The 23179-nt window shown below is 32.8% G+C and overlaps 1 protein-coding gene across 11 annotated transcripts in view; it reads left to right on the plus strand.

Moving 5' to 3' along the window:
- LOC143234868 (uncharacterized) overlaps positions 1–23179 on the plus strand; it is a 128040-nt gene that overhangs the window by 96403 nt on the left and 8458 nt on the right. For 2 of the 11 annotated variants that reach the window (XM_076472565.1, XM_076472561.1), the window contains exons 4-9: positions 3649–3762; positions 10695–10855; positions 11446–11545; positions 14459–14561; positions 19194–19376; positions 21279–21446. In XM_076472565.1, the coding sequence (XP_076328680.1) occupies positions 3649–3762; positions 10695–10855; positions 11446–11545; positions 14459–14561; positions 19194–19376; positions 21279–21446 (829 nt within the window). Of the gene's footprint in view, positions 1–3648; positions 3763–10694; positions 10856–11439; positions 11546–14458; positions 14562–19193; positions 19401–21278; positions 21447–23179 lie in introns of all 11 variants that reach the window. The other 9 variants (XM_076472567.1, XM_076472564.1, XM_076472566.1 and 6 more) reach the window with 5 other exon arrangements.

The raw sequence follows: 23179 nt of genomic DNA on the forward strand, positions 1-23179 counted from the left end.
TAGAAGGAAGAGAAATTAGGCTGTGTGTGGAAAATCCAACCCCCAAATTTTAGTGCTGTAAGTTCATAAAAAGTTATTGCTATCTCATCAGACAACGACTATAACTTTGTTTTCAATAATTTGTTTAGTTAAATGGTGAGTGTGTGTGTATCTTTTCTTTTAGGAAAGCCACATTGGGCTATCTGCTATGTCCACCGAGGGAATCGAACCCCTGAAATTAGCTTTGTAAATCCGTGAACTTACCGCTGAACCAGCGGGAGCAATTAAATGGTGAAGTTTATCCTTGAGCATGAAAGAGTTATATCTGTATTTATCAGGTGTACATAAAAGTCGTTTTGGTTTTAATAATTTAATAATTCACCACGCAAAATTCAAAATTTATATTTATTTTGTCATGTAGCATAAGGATTTTTTTATAAAACGGGAAGAATAAAAAACTCTTATATCAAATTTACCACAAATATAACAGAATATATTTGGGTCATTTACTCAACCGCTTGTTGCCATGGCGACGAATAAATAATATTGAAAAGATAACGAAATGTCAAAGTGCACGCAGAAACAAATACCATGCAGAAATAACATATCATGTGGTCTGTTAGCCGTTTATATAATAGTAGTGTGTTTCTGGTGAGTTCTAGAACGATCAATAAGACTCTTACGTCGTTATTGGTATAGAGTATTCTATACCCGATTTCAATGAAAATTATTCCCTTATAGAAAAGTATCTGAAAAATCAACACATGATGGAGAAGAATGAATATCCTTTTTGGATTCAGAGAACAGGAATTACTGTAGAACGTGTAAAAATTTCAAAACAATAAAATCATCGTAGGCCTGTGTAATTATTTCTTAACAGAGATAAAAAAAAGTCTTAACAACAGGTTCTCGGCCAGTATAAAAGAAATGTTATTTTATTTACATTAGTTGATCCAATGCTAGCTATGCCTAGTATTATCGAGAAGCTTAGTCCGACAATAGAGTTTCATAGTGTATGCTGCTGTGCACTTTAAGAAGCGTGCATCATCCCAGACACAGAGACACCATTCACACGGAGACAAACAGCTGATAACAATTATATTCACCCTCAACCTTGCTATTTTTATGATTGTGTAATTCCTTTTTTATTTTCTTAAATATTACTCTTTATTCTAACACAAAGTACTCATTGCAAAACAAGATACCAATTTCACGACGTTCTCCGCTACCACCATACACCCTCCAACAATCTCAATAACATTTCTCCATTAACAATCACCAATTCAATTCATTTAAGTATCATATGTCCACTGACCTTTAAAAGACAAGAGAAATTCACTAAACCAAAAGTTATAAAGCTATGCTATATACTGCCCATTATATATTTATTTATTTGTTTAGAATTAAGCACAAAGCAACACAATGGGATATCTGCGTTCTGCCCACCACGGGTATCGAAACCCGGTTTTTAGTGTGGAAGTCCGCAGACATACCACTGTGCCACTGGGGGGCGTATAATTTATTACATATTAATTAATAGTTCATATTTCAGGTTAAATATTTTATGAAACATTATATTTTAAGCTAGAGTTTTGGTCTTAATGAACTGCTCCTTCCTCATTCAATTGAAGCGAAACTGTATTTTGTTTACAATACCTAAAACATTTTTCTAAACAACGACAAAGCCATTATTACCCAGGATAGCTAAAAGCTAAAAATGTAAATACATGCATAAACAAAGTCAGATCAATGTTGCCATCACAGGTCCAATTTTTAATTATAGCAGTAATAAGTCTGAAACCTTAAAAGCTAATTAAAATAAAAAATTATGATAAAGATGAATAAGGAAGTAATCGATGTTAAAATAGGATAAATAATGTTGCGTTATGACTTCTGATCATAAAAATCTAATTTGAAATTAACTTAAATAACATTGGTAATATTACACTTCACTTTCTTAATCTGTTTCACGCCACGATTGTCGTTGTACATGATAGGCTACTACTTAGTATGTCAGCTGTCCTCACACAAAAGGTTCTGGATATTTAAGATGTAATGTGGTTCACATATCATAATACATTCTCCTTTGTTTCAACTCACGAGCTCTTAGACGTTTTATGTGTAAAATTTTCATCAACAAACCAAACTCGTATTTTTAGTTTTAGATATATATATTAATTCATACTCTTATATATAGGATTGCATCATTAGTTCAGATGACAAGACGATGGAGGAAAACAAAACATGTGTGGTGTTTCTGTAAAAGCTTTATTTCTTATTGTCGTTGTTATTCTATACGTTGGTGTTGACGTAAAGTTTTAAACGTAGGAGGACTTTAAAATTTTACAGATGGCCTGGTGTTTTTATTTTATAAATTTATAAAGTTCAGTGTTCACCTCTCGTTTCAAGCATCATTATTTTAATTAGAAAAACTTTGTATTTGCCCAATTTTAAAATAAGTATAATATCTGAACCTCACAAAAGGTTGAAAACAAACTGATCATGTATAAATGGAAACAAGGATTCATGTGTAATAGTCAACATCTTTATGTTAAAGAAATTAGAACATAAACATGAAGCTATGAAACAAAAAGTTTAATAGCGGTAGTTTATACATAATTCTACACATATAGGATGATTTTATGCGAGAAGACAATTCCTAATTAATGAAACTAGAGAAGTGATATTAAAAACGTTTCTTAATTTTTGATGAAACCATGAACCATTAATACCAACTGTATGGCTTGTAGAAAAAATACATACAACACGGACACTCTTGTCAGTGTGTATTTATTATGTAGACGTATAAGAGTGCATTTTACACTGTTTTATCATATCACCTAACGACACGATAGTATCTACTCAGAACTCCTATTTCTGAGAAATGTTTGTTTCTCAAATCCGCGCAAAGCTACACGAGGGTTATCTGCTCTTTATAAGAAATATATTCACCAATTTCAAAATGTTTGAAAAAATATTAAAAAAGACTCAACAACAACATCAAAATATCAAAGCCGTCATGTAATTATATTATATATAAATACCATGGATTTACATATATTTTTAAATATTCAATTAGGTAGTAAAAATGCAAAACTCATAATAGCAATTTCACACAACTTATATTTCGTGTATATTTATTTTAGCCCATAAATATAATAAATGGCGCCTAACGATCAAGCGCAATATATTTACTTTTTTCATAAATATGAAAAGGGAAAAAAGGTAATGAAGGATATTTAAAGTCTGTTATTTAAAATAACTGGTTATTTAATACTTTTAACTCAAATCTGTATTAAAGTAGTGTTTAACGTCATAATAATTTTAAAAAATGAGAATGAAAAACGAAAACAAGAATAATGGAGTAAACTTTTACTAACAATGTGTTTGTACTTCTGGAAAACTGAAGATCAGAGTATTAACAATAGAGGATTAATTTGAGTTCGATTTTTCTTTTATTTCAGCAAATAACCTTTCTACTTGACGCCATATTTTTATATGTGCGGTATAAAAAGTATTTATTCTTACTTTCTTCAAAAAGTAGTGCGCAGGCACTTCTTCACCTTATTAATGTTAAACTATTAATATTTTCTGTTGGATTAACCAACTAATTCATTGACAAAAATGTGCAAAGACGACTCTTCGCAATTGATTGGTTTTAATTTTCAGTTTGGTGCTGAGGGCAGCGTGGAAAATTATAAAATCCAGAGACGGCAACAAGAACAGATTAATCTTCAAGAGGGGCAAATAGTCCAACAACATCAGAAAATTCAAGACCTCCAGGTAGGCTTGCATTCCACGTGAGATTTAACAAATTCAACCAAACATTATTTTTTCCTGCCACTTTAGAATGTCCTTGGTTGTACTTGTAATAATGGTCATCAGTACTAAACACTGTTGTAAAAGCTTTGGCACAGGTCATAAGGCGTTTATTGACAAACAGAGCTATTCAGAATAATTATTAATTGCGTCTAGTAATCACCGCATTCTTTAATAACAATATTAGATTAAACGCAAGTGATCTCTTTGTACTTCCCTGTGACTTTGGGAATCTTCCAATATTTGACTGTATACCTTTCTGAAGGAAGGAGCAGCCTTCAAGAAAGTGTGCCAAAGTATGATAGAAAAATTTCCCCTACATCGAGGGTTCGTCCAATACAGATTCGTTTATACACGCGAAAGTAAAAGCAAAAATTATCTATTGAACACGGTAAATTCAATTAGCACGGCTCACCCAACACGTAAACATAAGAGCGCTTTAGATCGTTATAATTTTCTCTCTTTACACAGGTTCGGTTAATTTGACCGACCGTGTCTCCTTTTAGCTTTCGTTTGAAGTACTTATAGAATTAATATTTCTACCTTTCAATAGGTTGTGTATATCTTCACGAAATTTGGCATTCTTTGAATTATCATTATAATTTTTTCACACACCAAAATCATATTTTTTTGTGAAGTATTTTTAATAAACTAAAATAAACATTTGTCCATGAATATATTAAGCACTTATTTTGAAGAGTCCGTATTTTTCATATTAACGTTAAAAGACTTTTCTTCATCTAAAAATCTCAAATATCCTTTTTCTCATCAACGAAAAGTATTCGTCTTCATCATCCATAGGTGAGTGTTAAAATAACACTCAATACTGTATTATTTCATTTAACATATTTTCATTTACAGATACAAGATCTCACATGTGTTATTATATTTCTCATTACATTTGTAGTTCGTATACAATGCTGTATAAGTATGGCTTTTCATTTACGTAAAAAAAATATATAAACATTCATAGAACACTTAACGTATCAACTTCATCCAACACGGATTTGTCCAAAAGAGCTGGCTCGAGGTTTGTATCCCTTGTGTTGGATGAGAGCTCGCTGTATATACTTAATATGTACCTACATTTTGTGGAATATTAAATATATCCGGAACACATGGTCGTAAACATACTAATTATTTTCAACCTTAAAAATTTACGAAAGATCTATAAATGAGATGCATGAAACTGAAGTTAATAAAATACCAATAAGAAACTTAGCACGTTATAAACTCACAAGAAGGTTGATATTAGAGTGTTGATCAGTCTATTGAAGAATTGCTTTACATTATTGTCATTTGTTATAAGTAGTTCCTATAATTAACTCATGAAAAATTACGTCTTTCAAGTAGCTGTTTTCAGTTCATCGTAATCCAAGATATAGAAAATAATAATACAACAATTTAGAAAACAAGGCCAAAACAAAAAACATACGCCACACGTAAATAAATAAATATATACAATACAATTTCTGTTGAATGTCTTATTGGAGTGCCTATTACTAGTACTTGTAAGAAATATATGTGCCAAAATATCACGGAGAAAGCTATAAGAATATAAACTTTAGTGCCCTACTATAAGATTTGTTTTTATACTTATAGATATAAAACATGTGAATATTTTTACAATTCCTTGCATTCCCGTTGTGCCTAAATATGAGCCTTAAAATCGTATTCTCCAGATGAATGAATTGTGTATCAAATAAGTTGGTAAATGAGGGAGACACTGCAATCCCATGACGTAGATTTGTCTAACAGAAATTTTCTACTAGATATTTATCTTTTGCTGCTCGTATGAAGGCCAAGTTTGCAATTTCAATCAAGCTACTGGAGAACTGCAACACTGAACTTCCTAAGCTATTGCACAAGTCTTTCCTTATACTTCGATATTCAGAGGGTATAAAACACAACTGAATGTGAGCTGCTATAATAATGTCCCCTGTTGTAATTGGAAACAAGTGAAAAGTTTCTATTTGGCCCTATATCGTTGTTGATTATTGAAATCTAGCCTCACCATTCATCACTTTCATCTATTTTAGGTAATTGTCTGGAATGGGTAGCTCAGTGTTTAACCCAATAAAGCATTTGAATGAGGACTACCTCACTGAATGGAATACACTGAATGAACGTCAAGAAAATGTCTAAATATCAAGCTATCTATTAGTCCAAGATTAAACTTCAAAATGAGTAGCCCAAGAGAGAACTGAACCACATTTGATAATAATTTGCACTATCTAAACGGGAAGACATGTCCTTCTTTCTCAAGCCAAGTTTAAGTACACGGGTGGCTTTCTAATTTCATATTCATGCTGTCACTTGCAAAACAAAAAATAATTGTCTCTAGTCCTGGCTAGGATATTGGTATCTCAGAACTAGTAGGAATTGTTCACTCAGTTTCACTTGTAAAACAAGTGAATTACACTTATATAGATTATGCATAAACTGTTCAGTGCTGACCAGAATGGGTCTGAAAACAATGAATTCCATACACTTAAATAGTCACTGGAATAACAAAAGAAGCGAGTAAAGACTTGTCAGGTGAATGGTTTCAATGCAGTTGTACCATAATCAAAAACAAAAATGTGGCTTTTGAGCATCTGAAGTCTATGATTGAGGATTTTACCTCCGATATGAACTCGAGAGAATTTCTCATGACGTTTGCTGATATGCTTCTAAAACAAGAGTATTTGTGTAAAGCAATAGTAGATCGTCACCACAAAAACATAAATGATAAGCATCTGATAAAACAGTCTCAATGCAGGCTTCCTTGGGTGCAAAACTTAGAATCTTCTGAGAGTCCTTGGTCATCTCTAGTAGTAATTATGAAGAAAATAGATGGAATGTCGAGATTATTATAAATGTTAGATGGATGAATTCAGTAATATGCGCCAATAGGTTTTTCATTTGCTGTGAATTGACAAACGTGTAGGTGCATAGAACGCCCACTGACAAAATAAAGTAGAGTAAGGTCAATGACAATACAAATTATACTGAAAGGACTGTATGGCTTGTGTGCTTTGACTTTTGGCAGTTTGACTTACTGGTAGAGCTCAGATCAGAAAGCTTCAACCGAAGAAACGTGTCATCTATGTGTATTTTATTTTACTTTTTTTTTGTTGTTTTGTCGTATGTTTCGGGCTGATGCTGATAAACTGAGGACACCAAACCAGGATGAAATTAACATCAACGAATTGTGTGCTAGTGCACAGCAAAGTGGAATTTCAAAATTATATATAGCCAGGGTTAGAGTATCCTCTAATTCTATGAGGACTGGCCACAGCCTGAGGCCAAATAAAAATCTTCAGCTTTCTAAGTTTCAACGTCATATTTGCGATAAGTTTTTCCAAAGTAGCCAAGAAAAAGCAGATATACCATTTAATGGAAAGCGGTGTTTAATAGTGTCAAATGAAAGAAAATAAGTGCAATTTTTCCATTTGATTTTATGATAGAATCATTACATAAAATGTATTTTTCTGCATTTTCTTAAGCAACACTGTCCGTTTGAGTGCTAAAATTGTCTTTGTACTGATTTGTAGTTGTGAGCATTAGAATATTCAGCTATCCATCAGAATAATATTGGTATAGTAAATGAAGTAAAACTAGCTAAAATTAGCTGTAAAACTATAGTTGCTTCAACTGCACCACATTCAAGAGAAAATTGTAATGAGAAAGCAGCTAGTCAACACCACCAACTGCCAATTCTTGAACTACTCTTTCATTAAGAAATAATGTGATTGACGGTCACTCCCCCTCGACTAAAGAGGTTAGCATGTTCAGTGACGCAGATTTCAGCCCTCAAACTGCCAGTCGAGTGTTTTAACCACGATGTCATACCAGGTCATCTATAACTTGTCAGTCATTTAATAAAACTGTGCTCTTTTTCTGCTGTAAACATATGAATTCCTGAACGTGCTGAAATGCATCCATTTGTTTCAACACATTTAATCTGGTTTTCAGATACTACGAACTAAAAATGAGTGGTTAAAGCAAGATCTATGATTGCTTTCAGTATTTGTAATGACTTATTTACAAGATTAAAAATGAAACTACACACATTTGCGTAGGTTCATAGTTTTGTACAAAAAGCAAATAACCAACTTTGAACTGTACTAATCTTAATCTTGAGCCTGCCACTTATTTACAATAATTAACTGCAATTGTCCTTTCGTATTTGTATATTATACTATCACTAATGCTGCTGAGAATTTCTCTTAAGCATAAAATAACAAGTTTCTGGACACTTCAGATATGTTAAGATGTAGAACTATGGAATATGCTGTATTTTCTTTTTTATAATGGGAGTGAACAAGTGGTATGAGCAGCAAAGCATTCTGGGAGAGTAAGTCATGTTCAGCTCTTAATATAATAAGCTGGACAGAGTTGATTTGTTCAGGTTATCTCTGAGTTCTCGTGAGTTCTAGATAAAGAAATGCAAACGTTCTATATTTGGTTCTTGTCTCCACCTGTTGAATGTGTCTGTATTTTCTGTTTGTTCTTTTGTAATTAAAGCACAAAACTACACAATGAGCTAACTGTTCTCTGCCCACCACGGGTATAGAAACTAGAATTTTAGCGTTCTAAGTCCGCACATACCGCTGTGCCACTGTAAGCCCTGAATTATATTGTGAAACTCTATTCTTCAATCTTTTTCTTTGTTTCACTTCAGTCAGAGATATAATTCAGAACACAAATTATATAACATTTTCCACTGAACCACTTATTAGAGCAGTTACTACATCAGCCTTTAAGAAATCGGTGTTCCTTAAAATATCTCACAAATATTATTAGGTGATAGATTGAATAATGAATCAAGATTTTAAATCACTACATATACTTTTTGAGTTCAATAAAGGTATTTCAGTTAGTTTCATATTGTTGTTCTTATTATCAGGAATAAAAACATATTGAACACATTTTAATCAATTAAACTTAGTGTTTGTGATCAACATGTGGTATTTTTAACTTTTCTCTGTTAAGCATTGTTCGAATGTTTTCATACATGCTTCGATTGATCAAGAAAATTAACAATTTCTTGGACGACAGAACTATGGACATTATATGGCAGCTGCGGGTGTAAAGTCTATACCAAGACTAACAATGGACATTATATGGAAGCTGCGGGTGTAAAGTCTGTACCAAGACTAACAATGGACATTATATGGAAATTGCGGGTGTAAAGTCTGTACCAAGACTAACAATGGACATTATATGGAAGCTGCGGGTGTAAAGTCTGTACCAAGACTAACAATGGACATTATATGGAAACTGCGGGTGTAAAGTCTGTACCAAGACTAACAATGGACATTATATGGAAACTGCGGGTGTAAAGAGTGTACCAAGACTAACAATGGACATTATATGGCAGCTGCGGGTGTAAAGTCTGTACCAAGACTAACAATGGACATTATATGGCAGCTGCGGGTGTAAAGTCTATACCAAGACTAACAACCTTATCTGACATCCTGACTCCTCAAATGCTCATGTTTTTCCAATTATGGATAAAGAACTCTCGGCAGCAACTGAACTTCCTTATTCAGCTACTGCATTTCCCTAGAGAAACTGGTTTAGTCACTACAACAGCGGGCATATCGTTTCTACATCCTCAAGTTTCTGTTACACCAGTTGCATTTACCGTTGCTTCTCAGCGAACTGGACAAACAACCAGTTTACATTTTTTAATGCCAACAGTCATGCTTCTCAGTGCAAACTATATATTAATGTATTATGTCACTAAGCCGACTGATTAGGCTTATAAACAACATTTTACATAGTTTCTTGAAATAGACAATTTTTACCAGCCTGTTATAGCTATATAAATTTGCATACAAGATATTTTATGTTTCACTTAATTTGTGAAAAGCTATTATAATAGTTTAGATTCATTGTGAGTGTAAATTCTTCGTTGAACATCAATAGTAGGTTTATTTAAAGAAATCACATAAATTATATTTATGATGAAATATAACTTTTCCAAAAAAAAAGAAACAAAATGTATTTGTTATTCAGTAATTGTTTTTAAACACATGACCATATATAGTAAGAACAATGTAATTTGGTTTTCTTAACGAATTTGTTTGATCCAGATATTGTAAAAATGACGAGTTAACAGTTTGTACTTTAAAGTGGAACTGCAAAGCGCTCTCAAATAAAAGAAGTGAAGGTCAATAACTGATATCTATGACTAGTTAAAGATATAAATGGAACAATGTTTTTGCCATTTGTTTGCATATAGTTTTGGTTGTTGAACATGAAGTTTGTCTTTATCGTGGTGAATTCTATGAGGGTTGCTAACTGGTTACTGGGAATTTCTATAGTTGGGTTAGGGTCTCGGATATAGAGTTCTAAGGCTATCTTGCAGGCTTCAGTGGTTGGAACTTCTGTAAAGAGGGATATAACATCAAAACTGGCCATTAAGGCTTTATGATTAAGTTGATTTAGATTAGACTTGAAATTCAAAGGTATAAGGTACCAATATAAAGGTACGCCTTTATATCTATATTAATATAATAAAGTAAATAAAATTATATATTCAAACATCTAATACCGCCCTCTACATTTCGACACTCAGTTACACAACCCCTTTCAAACATGTTGTCAGCTTCCGGTCAGTTACCTCTTTCTTTGTGAACCTAACGATGACCGAAGAAGGTCGAAACATTGTTCGCTCTTCTATGTAAAATATTTTCTCAACCCAAACGAGCCGTTTTTACATATAAATTTCTCAACAAGTGGGTTTCTCGACATCACTGATTAATGTTACAGTATGACTGATAATAATGCTACATGTATTGCATCCAAAGTTTTGTAACTTGGTATGTAATGTGAAATCATGTTTATGCTACTCCATTAGTTATATTTATCAATAGAGAACTATTAGTGAATTTCTTTCTTTCCAGCCCCATCCATGGGTATGTGAAAGTGCACAAGTGTCAAGTAGCCCTGTAAGTTCCACATGTGAAAAGATTCGTCACAGAACACCTATCCCAAGAACGTCGGGCCCTAAATCTGAGGGTGAAACACCACTTAATCTCACCAAACCCAAGTCATCAAGCGGCAGGTACAGAGATCTAACTGTCTTTCAGTTTGTAAACTTAAAAAGCAAAATCATTTCTTACTCTACTTTTGACTTTTGAAAAGTTATTTGACAACCTTGTGAAATTCTTGTATACTAAAAAAGTTTTTTGTTTTTTAACCTGATACTCTTTGAAGGTATTAATGTGTTTTACTATATGCCATCAGTCATCCCCTTAACCAGAATTCACCATAAAGCTATAATCTCATATGAGGTTCTTTAGTTGCTCTTTTGAGAGCCATCTGTAGGGTTTACGTAACGATTCATCCACCTCAATCTTTTCTGTAAAATATATTTGCATTAATAAATGTATTATAATTTTCAATCATGTATATATTTATTCAAACTTAAAAATTTATTTTGTAAACAGTAAGCAAAAAAGAAAAGCAAACAATCGTAGCGGCAAATGTAAAAAAATGGTTTACGTATCTAAAGTTTAGTTATTAAATAAAACAGTTGAACTAAACCCAGGCCTAATTCATTGAAAGAGTAGTTTCATGCACGATTATTTTCCGAGTATTGTAAATATTTATAGAATTTAATTTCAAAATAGTTTTTGTTCTTGTAAGTACCAGTTGTAGTCCAACTTCTCAGGAGAAGAAGACAGGATTCTCACCTGCAACATCTCCCACCTCTTGTTCTATAGCTATTTCTAGATCACCGGTAGGGATATCGGTAAGTTGGTCTATATATGTAAAAACGGCTCGTTTGGGTTAAGATTTTTTTTTTTTTTAAAGTGAAGGAGTGAACAACGTTTCGACCTTCTTCGGTCATCGTCAGGTTCACATATATATATATATATATATTTCTCTACAAGTGGGTTTTTCGACATCACTGGTAAGTTGGTCTATTTTACAGCAATGGCAGGTTTAGCTGTAAGTTGGTTTACAATTAGAATACTGGCGTAGTTAACGATAAGATAGGTTATATCTAAAGCAGGGGTAGAGTTAACGGTAAGTTGATTCGCTCTAGAGCATCAGTGGAGGTAGCAGGTGTTGATTTATCTTTATAACATTGACAAAGTTAACGGTAAGTTGATTCGCTCTAGAGCATCAGTGGAGGTAGCAGGTGTTGATTTATCTTTATAACATTGACAAAGTTAACGGTAAGTTGTTTCTCTCTGGAGCGTAAGCAAAGGTAGCAGGGTTTATTTATCTCTGTAGTACTGACGAAGTTAACAGGAAGTTGGTTTATCTTTAGAGTAACGGGCGCCTAGTATGGGCTAGAGATTAGTCACCAAACATGTCTCGCCTTTTAAGCCATGCGGACATTATAGCATAACTGTCAATCCCAATATTGGTTAGTAAAGAGTAGCTGAAGAGTCAGTGGTAGCTGGTAATGTCTAGCTGCCTTCCCTCTAGTCTATCACTTGTAGTTTAGGGACGGTCAGCACAGATAGCCCTCGAGCAGCTTTGCACCACATTCGACAAACAAACTGTAGAGCGCCTGCACAGTTAGTAGTAAGTTGTATTTCACTCCACCAAGGTTTCTATTTAATAACAGTTTACTTAATGTAAATTGTTAAGGAGTAAATAATTTATTAGTTCAACAGTCTACGGTGGACACGGCAGGATGTGGCTATTAGAAAATACACATATTCAACAGTCTTCGGTGGACACGGCAGGATGTGGCTATTAGAAAATACACATATTCAACAGTCTTCGGTGGACACGGCAGGATGTGGCTATTAGAAAATACACATATTCAACAGTCTTCGGTAGACACGGCAGGTAGCCCGATGTGGCTATTAGAAAATACACATATTCAACAGTCCATTGGATGTGGAAGAATAATTATGATAATAAAATATAATAAGTGTACTTTACATGACAAAAAATAGCTATTTGGAAACACAACCACTGAAAAAACTTAAAAGTTTCATTTATTGTGTCTCACTAGCAGTTCACTTCATGAACTATTAAAATAAGCTTTTGCTTTACATGTTTTTGAAAAAAGAAAGTATTGCAACATCTGTCTTGTAAACTATCTTCAAGGGAAGACACTGTATGCGTTCAATGTCGTTTGGTAAAGCAATGTGATTTAAAACATACGTTAACGTCGTTTGGTGTAGCCTTAGGTATTTTAGATTTTCGATTTTGGAATGAGTGTTAATTAAGAGTTCGTGATACAGCGCAATAAGTGAAGATTTTGAGAGTGCGGTATCACAGAAACAACTTGATTGTGTGGCCCAAAACTTGAGTAGTTAGGCCTGATGCTGGTGTGGTTATGAATATTGAAATGTTTTTCTATGTGCAGTTACACCAGTTGTTTAAATCAATACACAGACTGTTCGTCGTTGTTTTAATTGGACGAGTGTAACAGCTCTCCAGTGAGTGGCTTAGCAGTGAGCTTGGAAGCTTACAGGTTTAAAGCTGCATAACAATAAACCAACAATAAACAAAAACCAACGTGATAATAGTTGTTGTTTGAAGTTGAGCACAAAGCTACCTAGTGGGCTGTCTGTGTTCTGCCCATTACTATGTCGAATCCCGGTTTCTAGCGCTTTAAGTTCGTAGGCATACCGTTGTGCTACTGAGGGGCCGTAATAACAGAAATTACACATCATGCAGTTCTTGTAGTCTATGATACTTTTATCTCATTAAAAACGCGTACTTTCCAAGTTTTTTGTTTTTTGTTATGAAGCTTGATATTATTGCATAATTTCTTTAAATCATCTTACCTTGACACTAAAATAAAGTTGTACAACTATATAAGAAAACACAGTTATTTAAGACAAAAGCATTAATAAAACTAGGTACAAAGTAAAACATTAATAAAACTAGGTACAATCCCGTACCCGTTCACACTCTCGTCTCTAGAACATATGCTCGGCAACGGTCAGCTGCAAACTCTTTTTGTTAACCTGAAGATGACCTAAGAAGGTCGAAGCGTTATCTTGTACTTTACTTTAATTAAAATTTTAATACCCATACCAGCCGTGTTGAGAATACAAAACTAGTTACAAAGTAAAACATTAATAAACAATATGAATAGAAAAGAAAAATAAAGAATAAAACTTATCGCGAAAGAAACATCGTTTCACTTTCATGAATTAAAGAGGTCGAAACGTTGTTTTGTACTTTATTTTAATTAATGTTTTAATACACATACCAACCGTATTGAGAATACAAATCATCTTCATGTATTAGGACAGACCGTTAAGACATATTTTTAGAGATCAAATAATCAAAAGACATTTTCCACGCACTGTTTATAGATCTTACTCTTTTTAAGTTTTGGTTATGGAGTCTTCTGAGGTCTGAATTATTGTGAAACTCCCGCTATCTCTAGAGACCTGAAAGATATTATTCGATCCCAAGTGAAGTTCAACAGTTGGAAGTAGGGCAGTATCACTCAGCTATATCACGTTCCCTTAAGAGAAAGAAACAAGTAATAGACATAAATGGCGGTCACATTGAACGTTATTAACAAATTTCCTGTACGAATTTCGGAATCAGTGTTCACAAGTGATAATAACATAGAATTAATTAAACATGGATTTTAACGTAATGTTGATACTTCTTAGAATGATCCTGGTATAAAGCAGCAAAACCTTCCACAGTTGTATAATTATTTGTCTTTCTTCAGGTTGGACCGACGATTTTTCCTGGAGGTGGATTATATGGACTTCTTCCACCTCACATCAGGGACATCAATCATCATCCCTTAACTGGTTTTGTTGGGCATCCATGTAAGTCTTCACATATCTCTTACAACTAACTTTAATAGCAAATCAGATATTGTAACGTAATGTAACTCAGTTCTAGAAACGATACTCAAGAAAGATGAATTAGTCTTCTGTTATTTTTCCAAATAAAGATTTAAACGTTTTGATAGTAATTCTTTATATTTAAATTGGTCATTGAGAAAACTATTTTAGATATGAACTATTTTCTATAGCATATGTGAAACCTACTCTTTATTGATGGTTACCTTTAATGTTAAAATTGTGTTCAAGTGAGAAAATCGAATGTTTAAACTTTATAGTTTGTACAGAATCAGTATGTTTTTTTTAGGTTTTTTGTTGATGAAAACTAAGATTAACCGTTTTCTTAAAGGTTTTGTTACTTTTTCGTCAGCGATTAAATATTATCGAAAAACTTGTAAGATAAGGATGATACTTTTGATTCAAATTATCAGCGTAGAAATCCCCAAGTTGTGTGGGCTGTTTCAAATTAGACAGTTCTGTAATCTACATGTTTTATTGTAGTAGGAAAGTTCTAGAATGGTACGATGTTCATGCAAACAAATATTATTTATTTTCAGCATAAAAACAAACAGTTTCGTTATTTACTTTTTATATTTTTTTTAGATTTTATTCTTCACAATGCCTACTGTACATGAACTGAATGCTTATTTTCAATAATTACCTTTTTTGTACTAGCTTATTAATCACATTTTCTGTATAGATATTTAAATTGCTTTGATTATCAAAATAATTATTAAATTCGCACCCATCAAAATAAAACATTCCCAACAGTGTTGTCGTATTACATCACATTACCCCAAGTATGGATAAGCTTAAGTAAAGTACAAATTAACAGCTTTTATATTTATTACTTTATAACTTATTATAATCAAGAAAGCTTCTGAATGTTTAGCACAGTGACAAATGGTACGTTGAACGTCTTTGTGAGTTAGTAACGTCAATAGTAAGTGTCTGTGCCCTATTTTTCATTGGTTAAAATCTTTTTAATATTTAACACAAATTCTGTAACATACCAACCACTTAAAACGTTTAATGCTCACTTCTATTTGTTTCATGTTTCATTCCCAGGTATATTTCTCTTTGATAAGAATGTAGTTCCTTCCTTGTAGAATATTTATATCTTGATGTTGGTCTAGACAAAAACGGAAATCTACACTTAATCATAAATTGTATTATAATTTATAATATAACAAATTCCTCGAATTCGACATTCACTCAAGAATCAAATATTGTATTATAGTATTCGTATAATTCCGCTACGAAAATTCAAAGAAATTTAATCTTTCACTTTGAAGAAATTGGTGGCTATTTGGTTTGGTTTGTTTTGAATTTTTCGCGCAAAGCTACACGAGGACTATCTGCGCTAGCCATCTCTAATTTAGCAGTGTAAGACAAGAGGAAAGGATTGACCGTTACATTATAACGCCCCCACAGGTAAAAGGACGAAAATGTTTGGTGTGACAGATGTGTGTGTGTGTGTGTTTTTCGTATAGCAAAGCCACAAAGGGCTATCTGCTCAGCCCACCGAGGGGAATCGAACCCCTGATTTTGGCGTTGTAAATCTGGAGACATACCGCTGTACTAGCGGGGGGTGGTGTGACAGATATTCGAACCCACGACCCTCAGATTACGAGTCGAGTTTCTTAACCACTTAGCCATGTCGGGTTTTGGTGGACCTAACAGTTAAATATGACATTTTATTAAAGCCTAAAATAAAGTAGCAAGCATTCAACAGATGATTATCATACAGAGTTAAAGAAAGTGGTCATTAAAGTGAAGAAAACATTAAGTCAGGACGTTTAGTTTTATGGAATCACTATGGTAGTTTTGTAAAAGAAAAGAAAACCAAACTACTACAGACTTTCCTGCTTTCATTATTATTTTTTTCGGAATTAAAAAAATGGCAAATGCTTTATTTTATATATGCAAAAAACGGCTCGTTTGGGTTGAGAAAATATTTTACATAGAAGAGCGAACAACGTTTCGATCTTCTTCGGTCATCGTCAGGTGAAATATTTTCTCAACCCAAACGAGCCGTTTTTTGCATCTATATTTCTCTATAAGTGGGTTTTCTCGACATCACTGAAAATGCTTTATTTTGTCCGAAACATCTGGGCCCGGCATGGCCAAGTGTGTTAAGGCGTTCGACTCGTAATCCGAGGGTCGCGGGTTCGAATCCTGGTCGCACCAAACATGCTCGCCCTTTCAGCCGTGTGGAAGTTATAATGTGACAGTTAATCCCACTATTCGTTGGTAAAAGAGTAGCCCAAACGTTGGCGGTGGATGGTGATGAATAGCTGTCTTCCCTCTAGTCTTGCACTGTTAAATTAGGGACGGCTATCGCAGATAGCCCTCGAGTAGCTTTGCGCGAAATTCAAAACAAACAAAGAAACCTAAACATTACACATCTTTAAAACAGCTACGCAAAAATTCTAAAGCCACTTGATTTCAGTATCCCCAATCTCACTCAGTCCAGTACTATAAAATAAATAGTATTTTGCCAGTATTTGCTTGAACGAAATTTAAAATCAATTGGCTGTTCGTTTAGTACAGTAGTGAACGTCGAACTGCGCGACTACAACCAGGAAATCATTATTCTATGTGTATTAAAACTTGTAGTTGGTTGGGTTGTAGCTTTGTGCTTAATAATGGACCATCTGCGCTATGCTAATCACAGGTATTTAATTTATTGTTATCATGTGACAATGAATCCAAGCTGAGATTTATTGTTATCATATGACAATGAATCCAAGTTGCGTTTACTTAGATGGAGCAGTTACTTACCTCTTTTCGGTTGTAAATAAATATTTATTCTTGAGAACATACTACAATTGATGGTGGATGAGGATAAACATATCCATTAACATAAGTAAAAAAATAAAACCTTTACTTCTCGTTCGAATGTCATTTCTAGATATAATTTCACAAAGCTTAACTCAAAAGGATGGTGTCCTCCGGTGTGAATGATGCTTCTGGCTCTTTTACACACATTATTATCTGTAAATGAGCACTTTTCCAGTCTCATGTAATACATTTGATGATGTGTGTAATATTAGCAATATCCTTTTAACGGTCTAAAATAACGCGCTGCTACACCCAGGAGTCAACAAAAACACAATTTATTAGACTGTAACAACACTTAGAATAAACTTTATAATTTACCACAAATACAATTAAGAAACACATGCGTGGTCAGTACTCGATACCAACGTTAATGAACGAAAATATAAACATCAACATTAATTATCTCAAATAATGGAATCGAGGGGAATAAAACAGAAGACGAAGAAGGAAAAACCTAATTTTAAAAAAACAGCAACGATAAACAATTCTAAAAATACCTTTAATAACGAATGACATACAACAATAATACACTATCTCGTGACTAAGTGTTTGACGCTCATGGCTGGCTTTTTATTCACTGCTTAGGTCAGAATGTTACATCTCATGTGATCATAAATTTAATTAATCTTTTGCTACATTAATAACGTCTGTATGTCACTGCTATGGAAACTGGTGTCAGTTTCAGAGTATATAGATATTTATTCAAAATAAACGTTATCAGACAGAAGGTGAGCTAGCATGTTAATGTAATTAAAAAGTCACAGATAAACTAAATGGTAAACATATTTATTACCAAAAAATAGAACTTGCTATCTCATATCCTGATCTGCAATATTATTTCCATGTATGAGATTTTTCACTTAAAAAGTCCATTTAAATAATAATGATTATATGTTTTGAAGGTTGTTGTAACACACAAAAATATGTGAAATCAATCGAAACACGCCTCAGAAAAAAATTAACAATTTTTGTTGAGATCAAACACTAAGCGATATCTTTGAGCCAAATCAGAATTTTAGTTTTTTGTGTTTTTTTGTTTCGCTGAAGCATTTAAGAATTGATACCCGAACGAAAATTCATTCATATTTTTAACCATATACAAATATGTGTATGTGTGTGTGTGTATCATTTGTAACACTATAACGTTCTGTAAAGGTTCTTCAAGTAACTGTGGTATTACAACAACAATTAATTTAATACGTATTTTTATTCTGTTACTTAAGGTAGATATCAGAATTTTAATTTGCGCTATATTGCTTCATCAGAGTGCAAGTACTTGTTATTTAGCGACTGGATTCCCATACTAAACGTCATATTTCTCTCAAGTCCTTGGGATCACTTTCGGCTTTTCCCTAAATCTGAAGAAAAAGAGGTTTAATGTTATTATATGTTAGAATATCGATCAGAGCTTCAATAATCTTTTATCTCAGCCTCTAGTCTATCACTTGAAATTTAATGTACAGACAGCTCTCTTATAACTTTGCGCTACTATTCGGGACGAAAAACAAATTAACATATTTTTAAACTGTACAACCTAGTTAAAATTGTTGGTTTCTAACATACATTATGGGCTATTTTTATTCTTGACTTTATTTCATAATAACTGTTTATAAATACGTGTCATAATGCTCCAGTTATTATTTTTATGCTCCAAATTCACAAAAGATATTGGTTGGCTAATCAATAAGGTTGGTGTTCACCGTTGTTTTTTAATATCTAGTAGTGTTTGTTTGTTTATATCTGTTGACGATTTGTGTTCTACACCTGCAGTGATACAAGGAGTTCACCGATCACCAAGTTCTGGATTGCCAGTTGGACAAACCACGCATGGCTTGGAACTGGGATCATCACTGCATATGTGCATGAGAAAAACTGCCAAAACATTATCTGGTGACCTTATAAGCTCAAAGAAAGACACCACAGAGGCAAGCACCAGCGACGTCGATAAGAAAGGCGAGATGATTATTACTTATCAGAGTAAGAGTTGTTGGATCTTTGTGATCCATTGGCAAGTAAACACCAAAGAGCTCCAAATCAATCAGACGTATCACTTTAAACTTATTGTTTAAATAGGTAAACTTATTTAAACTTTTTGTTTTTTTAATTTCGTGCAAAGCTACACGAGGGCTATCTGCGCTAGCCGCCCCTAATTTTGCAGTGTAAGAGTAGAGGGAGAGCAGTTAGTCATCACCACCTACCGCCAACTCTTGAGCTACTCTTATACCAACGAACAGTGGTATAATTGTGATTGATCGTCACGTTATAACGCCCTCACGGCTGAAAGGGCGAGCACGTTTGGTGTGACGGGGATTCGAACCCACCACCCTCGAATTGCGAGTCGAGTGCCTTAACCACGTAGCCATGCTGGGCCAACTAAGTCAGACATATCACCTTAAGCTTATCAACTCAGTGACACATATCATTTTAAACTTGTTAACTCAAACATATCGCTTTAAACTTACTAATTCAGTCAGGCCAATCACCTCAAAATTATTAACTCAGTCAAACATATCACTTTAAACTTATTAACTTAATAATACATACTGCTTTAAATTTATTAATTAATTTAGACATAGCCCTATTAACTTATTCAAATATATTAAAAACATCATAACAAATTCAGTAATGGTTAGTTTGTTTATTAGTGGAAAAATTAGTACTTTTAGCTAGGATGGGTGTTAGACAACGTAATTATTCACCAACTACATAAATAGATTAATACTGTGAACACATAAATCATTTATCTATCGAATTGCTTGCAACAAAATCACACTCATATTTAGACAACAATCTTTTTGATTTTTGGTTAACGAAATGCCTGCGATTTTTTAAAATGTGATATTATTTTTATTGAAATTATTTTAACAGTTTCTGATCATACATCCATCGTTTTTAATTGTGTATCTTTTTTTCTGTCAGTTGATAAAGACATAACATGACAACGGTGGCGAATGTGCTCCATAAATTTCATAGATTAAAAATACAAATTATTCCTGTTCATCAATGTCAAAACAATTGGGTTACAAAATTAATAAAAGGCCACATACTTCGAAGTTTTAAAGCTACAAATTAATCCAATTTTCATTCACATCTATAACAAAATCCAAAGTTTTATCACGTCTTAGAAATTAACAACAACACAAAACTACGTGTGCAGACACAAATTTGTAAAAAAGTTTTAAATGTAATATGTTTATCTTAAAGATAGATTGTGATGAAAACATTAGGTATACAACTATATTTTCCAGATGTGTCACAAATGAAAAATAATTTAATTCGAAATCTAAAATGTTCAAAATTGAAAATAAAACCCGATATGTTCTTTTTTTAAGTGAAAAGCTGTCTTTTTTAAGCTGATTTCAGAGAACAATAAATATTTGAAAATAATATACTCCGTTGAACGTAACGTGATTAAATATAGAGTTTACTGTACATTTCTTGTATTTTAGTTAAGATATGTATTTACAGTGGCTTAAGTTTTTATATATTTTATTTTGAATCTTTAAACAAAGCTATATCGTGCAAATGGAAATGGGTTTAATTTTGTTTTTACAGGTAGTTAACATTTACAATGCACACACCCCTAATACCATTGATTATGCAACTGAGTCAAAACTATTTAAACCAGGTGATATTTCAGCTTTTAAATGACTAGCTTTAATTTTCCTTAGTATTACATCTAGTTCTAGTTTACATATTTAGTCTCTTCGGTTTTTCGTTGTTTTTCATTTAGGACTCAATAATTGTTCATAATCTGAGCTACAGTTAATGTACTGGAAAAAGAATCGTTAAAAATAATATAGCAACATTTAGATGTTTTTTTTTTATGGAAATCAATCTAAATTCAATCAACAGCTAAACTATTAGGTGCCAAGATTATTCGGCAATCAAAAACGGACACTGATGGAAAACCTCACGTCAAAAGACCAATGAACGCCTTCATGGTATGGGCTAAAGACGAAAGACGAAAAATTCTGAAAGCTTATCCTGACATGCACAACTCAAACATTTCAAAAATATTAGGTAAGTATTTATTATTTTTTATACTTTAATAATGAACCAGCGACACTAATTATAGCGTACTTTCCAAACTAACCGTATTTTTCATGACACTGTTTTTTCAGTTTCTCACAAACCGTTGTCACATAAATATCTCAGTAAAAGTGTTTCACTTATTTAGTCAAATACTATTTTATTACTTTATACATTTTTGCAGTTTGATTATCTGTTTGTATAAAAACGGAAAGTTATCAGTTATGACTTATAAAACCCATAATAGGTCGTGGAATATGAAGTTATCTTGTCGAATACGTTTACAAACAAAGATTAAAATTACATGGATTGTTTTCCAAACTGGTGTAACAAGAGGCGTGGGCTTAAAGTTAGTATTTTAAAAACACAAGCCTTTATTTACCAAATAAAATAATTAATAGTTTTAAGGAAACTAAAAATATAAATTACGACTTATTAGTATTGAGATAAACTTCACAATATTTAGTTGTTTGGACAAACAATTGACAGCAAACATTATTGGACACATTGTATGGAAGTCTGCTTGTAGAATATGACTGTCTTGCACCCCGATGAAAACAAATAGCCAAAAAATAATAATAAAGTCATTAGATTTGCAACTTAATAAATAAGATATATGTCAACCTGGGCATTAATCACACAGTACAAATTTTGCGTATGAAATTAACGCTGAAACAAATATCTATAACATTTTCAAAGTGATTATCAACAAAACACGCTTAACATATCTTATTTTACACATCTGTAGAGATACTAAAACATTGGTTTTTCACAAGTTTCTTCTGAACTGAAGTAGAACATTATTAGTTACAGCAATGTAGTTTAAGTAAAACTTTGTGCAACATATATATAAAACAACCATGTAAATTGTATAACAAAAACAAATAAAATACATAATTGTTCCTAATTTGTACAAGTAATAACTGTTATAGAAATAACCGTCGTGAAAATCGTTTCAAAGAGAATACAGAAAATAATCAGTGATGTCGAGAAAACCCATTTGTAGAGAAAAATATATATGTTAAAACAGCTCGTTTGGGTTGAGAAAATTTTTTTACGTACAAGAGTGAACAATTTCGACCTTCTTCGGTTATCGTAAAAAATTTTCTCAACCCAAACGAACCGTTTTTACATATACAGAATACAGAGAAGTTCGTAATTATAGCTTTATTTCCATTTCAGAAATGACTGATGGAGGTACTATGTACATTACGTTGTAGAAAAACAACAACTCATTTATAAAAATATACTGAAGCCTTTAAGACAGTGTTATGTTACAGCGTAATTAGCTACTCTCATCTCCGGCTTATATCAAAATTACAAGATATTTCATTTACCAATTGCTTACAATTTTGGAAATATTTCATAATAATTTGATAAAAATGAGTGATCCCTTCCATGCGAATCAAATTTTGTCATTTTCTTTCAATGTTATTGGTATGAAAGATTAGCAATTATAGACATTGCTTATCAAAACTACAAGAAAAAATTGTCAAAAATATTAATTTCAACAAAACTCACACACTTATTAACATTAGCGATATACGTATGAGTGTATATCGTGTATTTGTGACTTGCTGTATGCACTACCATCAGAATAAAATATACATCTTGTCAGTTCTTGAAAATTATTATGAAATGTATAAGCCTCTTTCGGTCATTTCAAATTTAATTTTTAGTAATATAATTTCACTGTTACGTTATTTGGCTTCGATAATCGTTGG

Source organism: Tachypleus tridentatus, chromosome 12 (genome assembly GCF_004210375.1).
Source record: "Tachypleus tridentatus isolate NWPU-2018 chromosome 12, ASM421037v1, whole genome shotgun sequence".
NCBI classification, from domain to species: domain Eukaryota; kingdom Metazoa; phylum Arthropoda; class Merostomata; order Xiphosura; family Limulidae; genus Tachypleus; species Tachypleus tridentatus.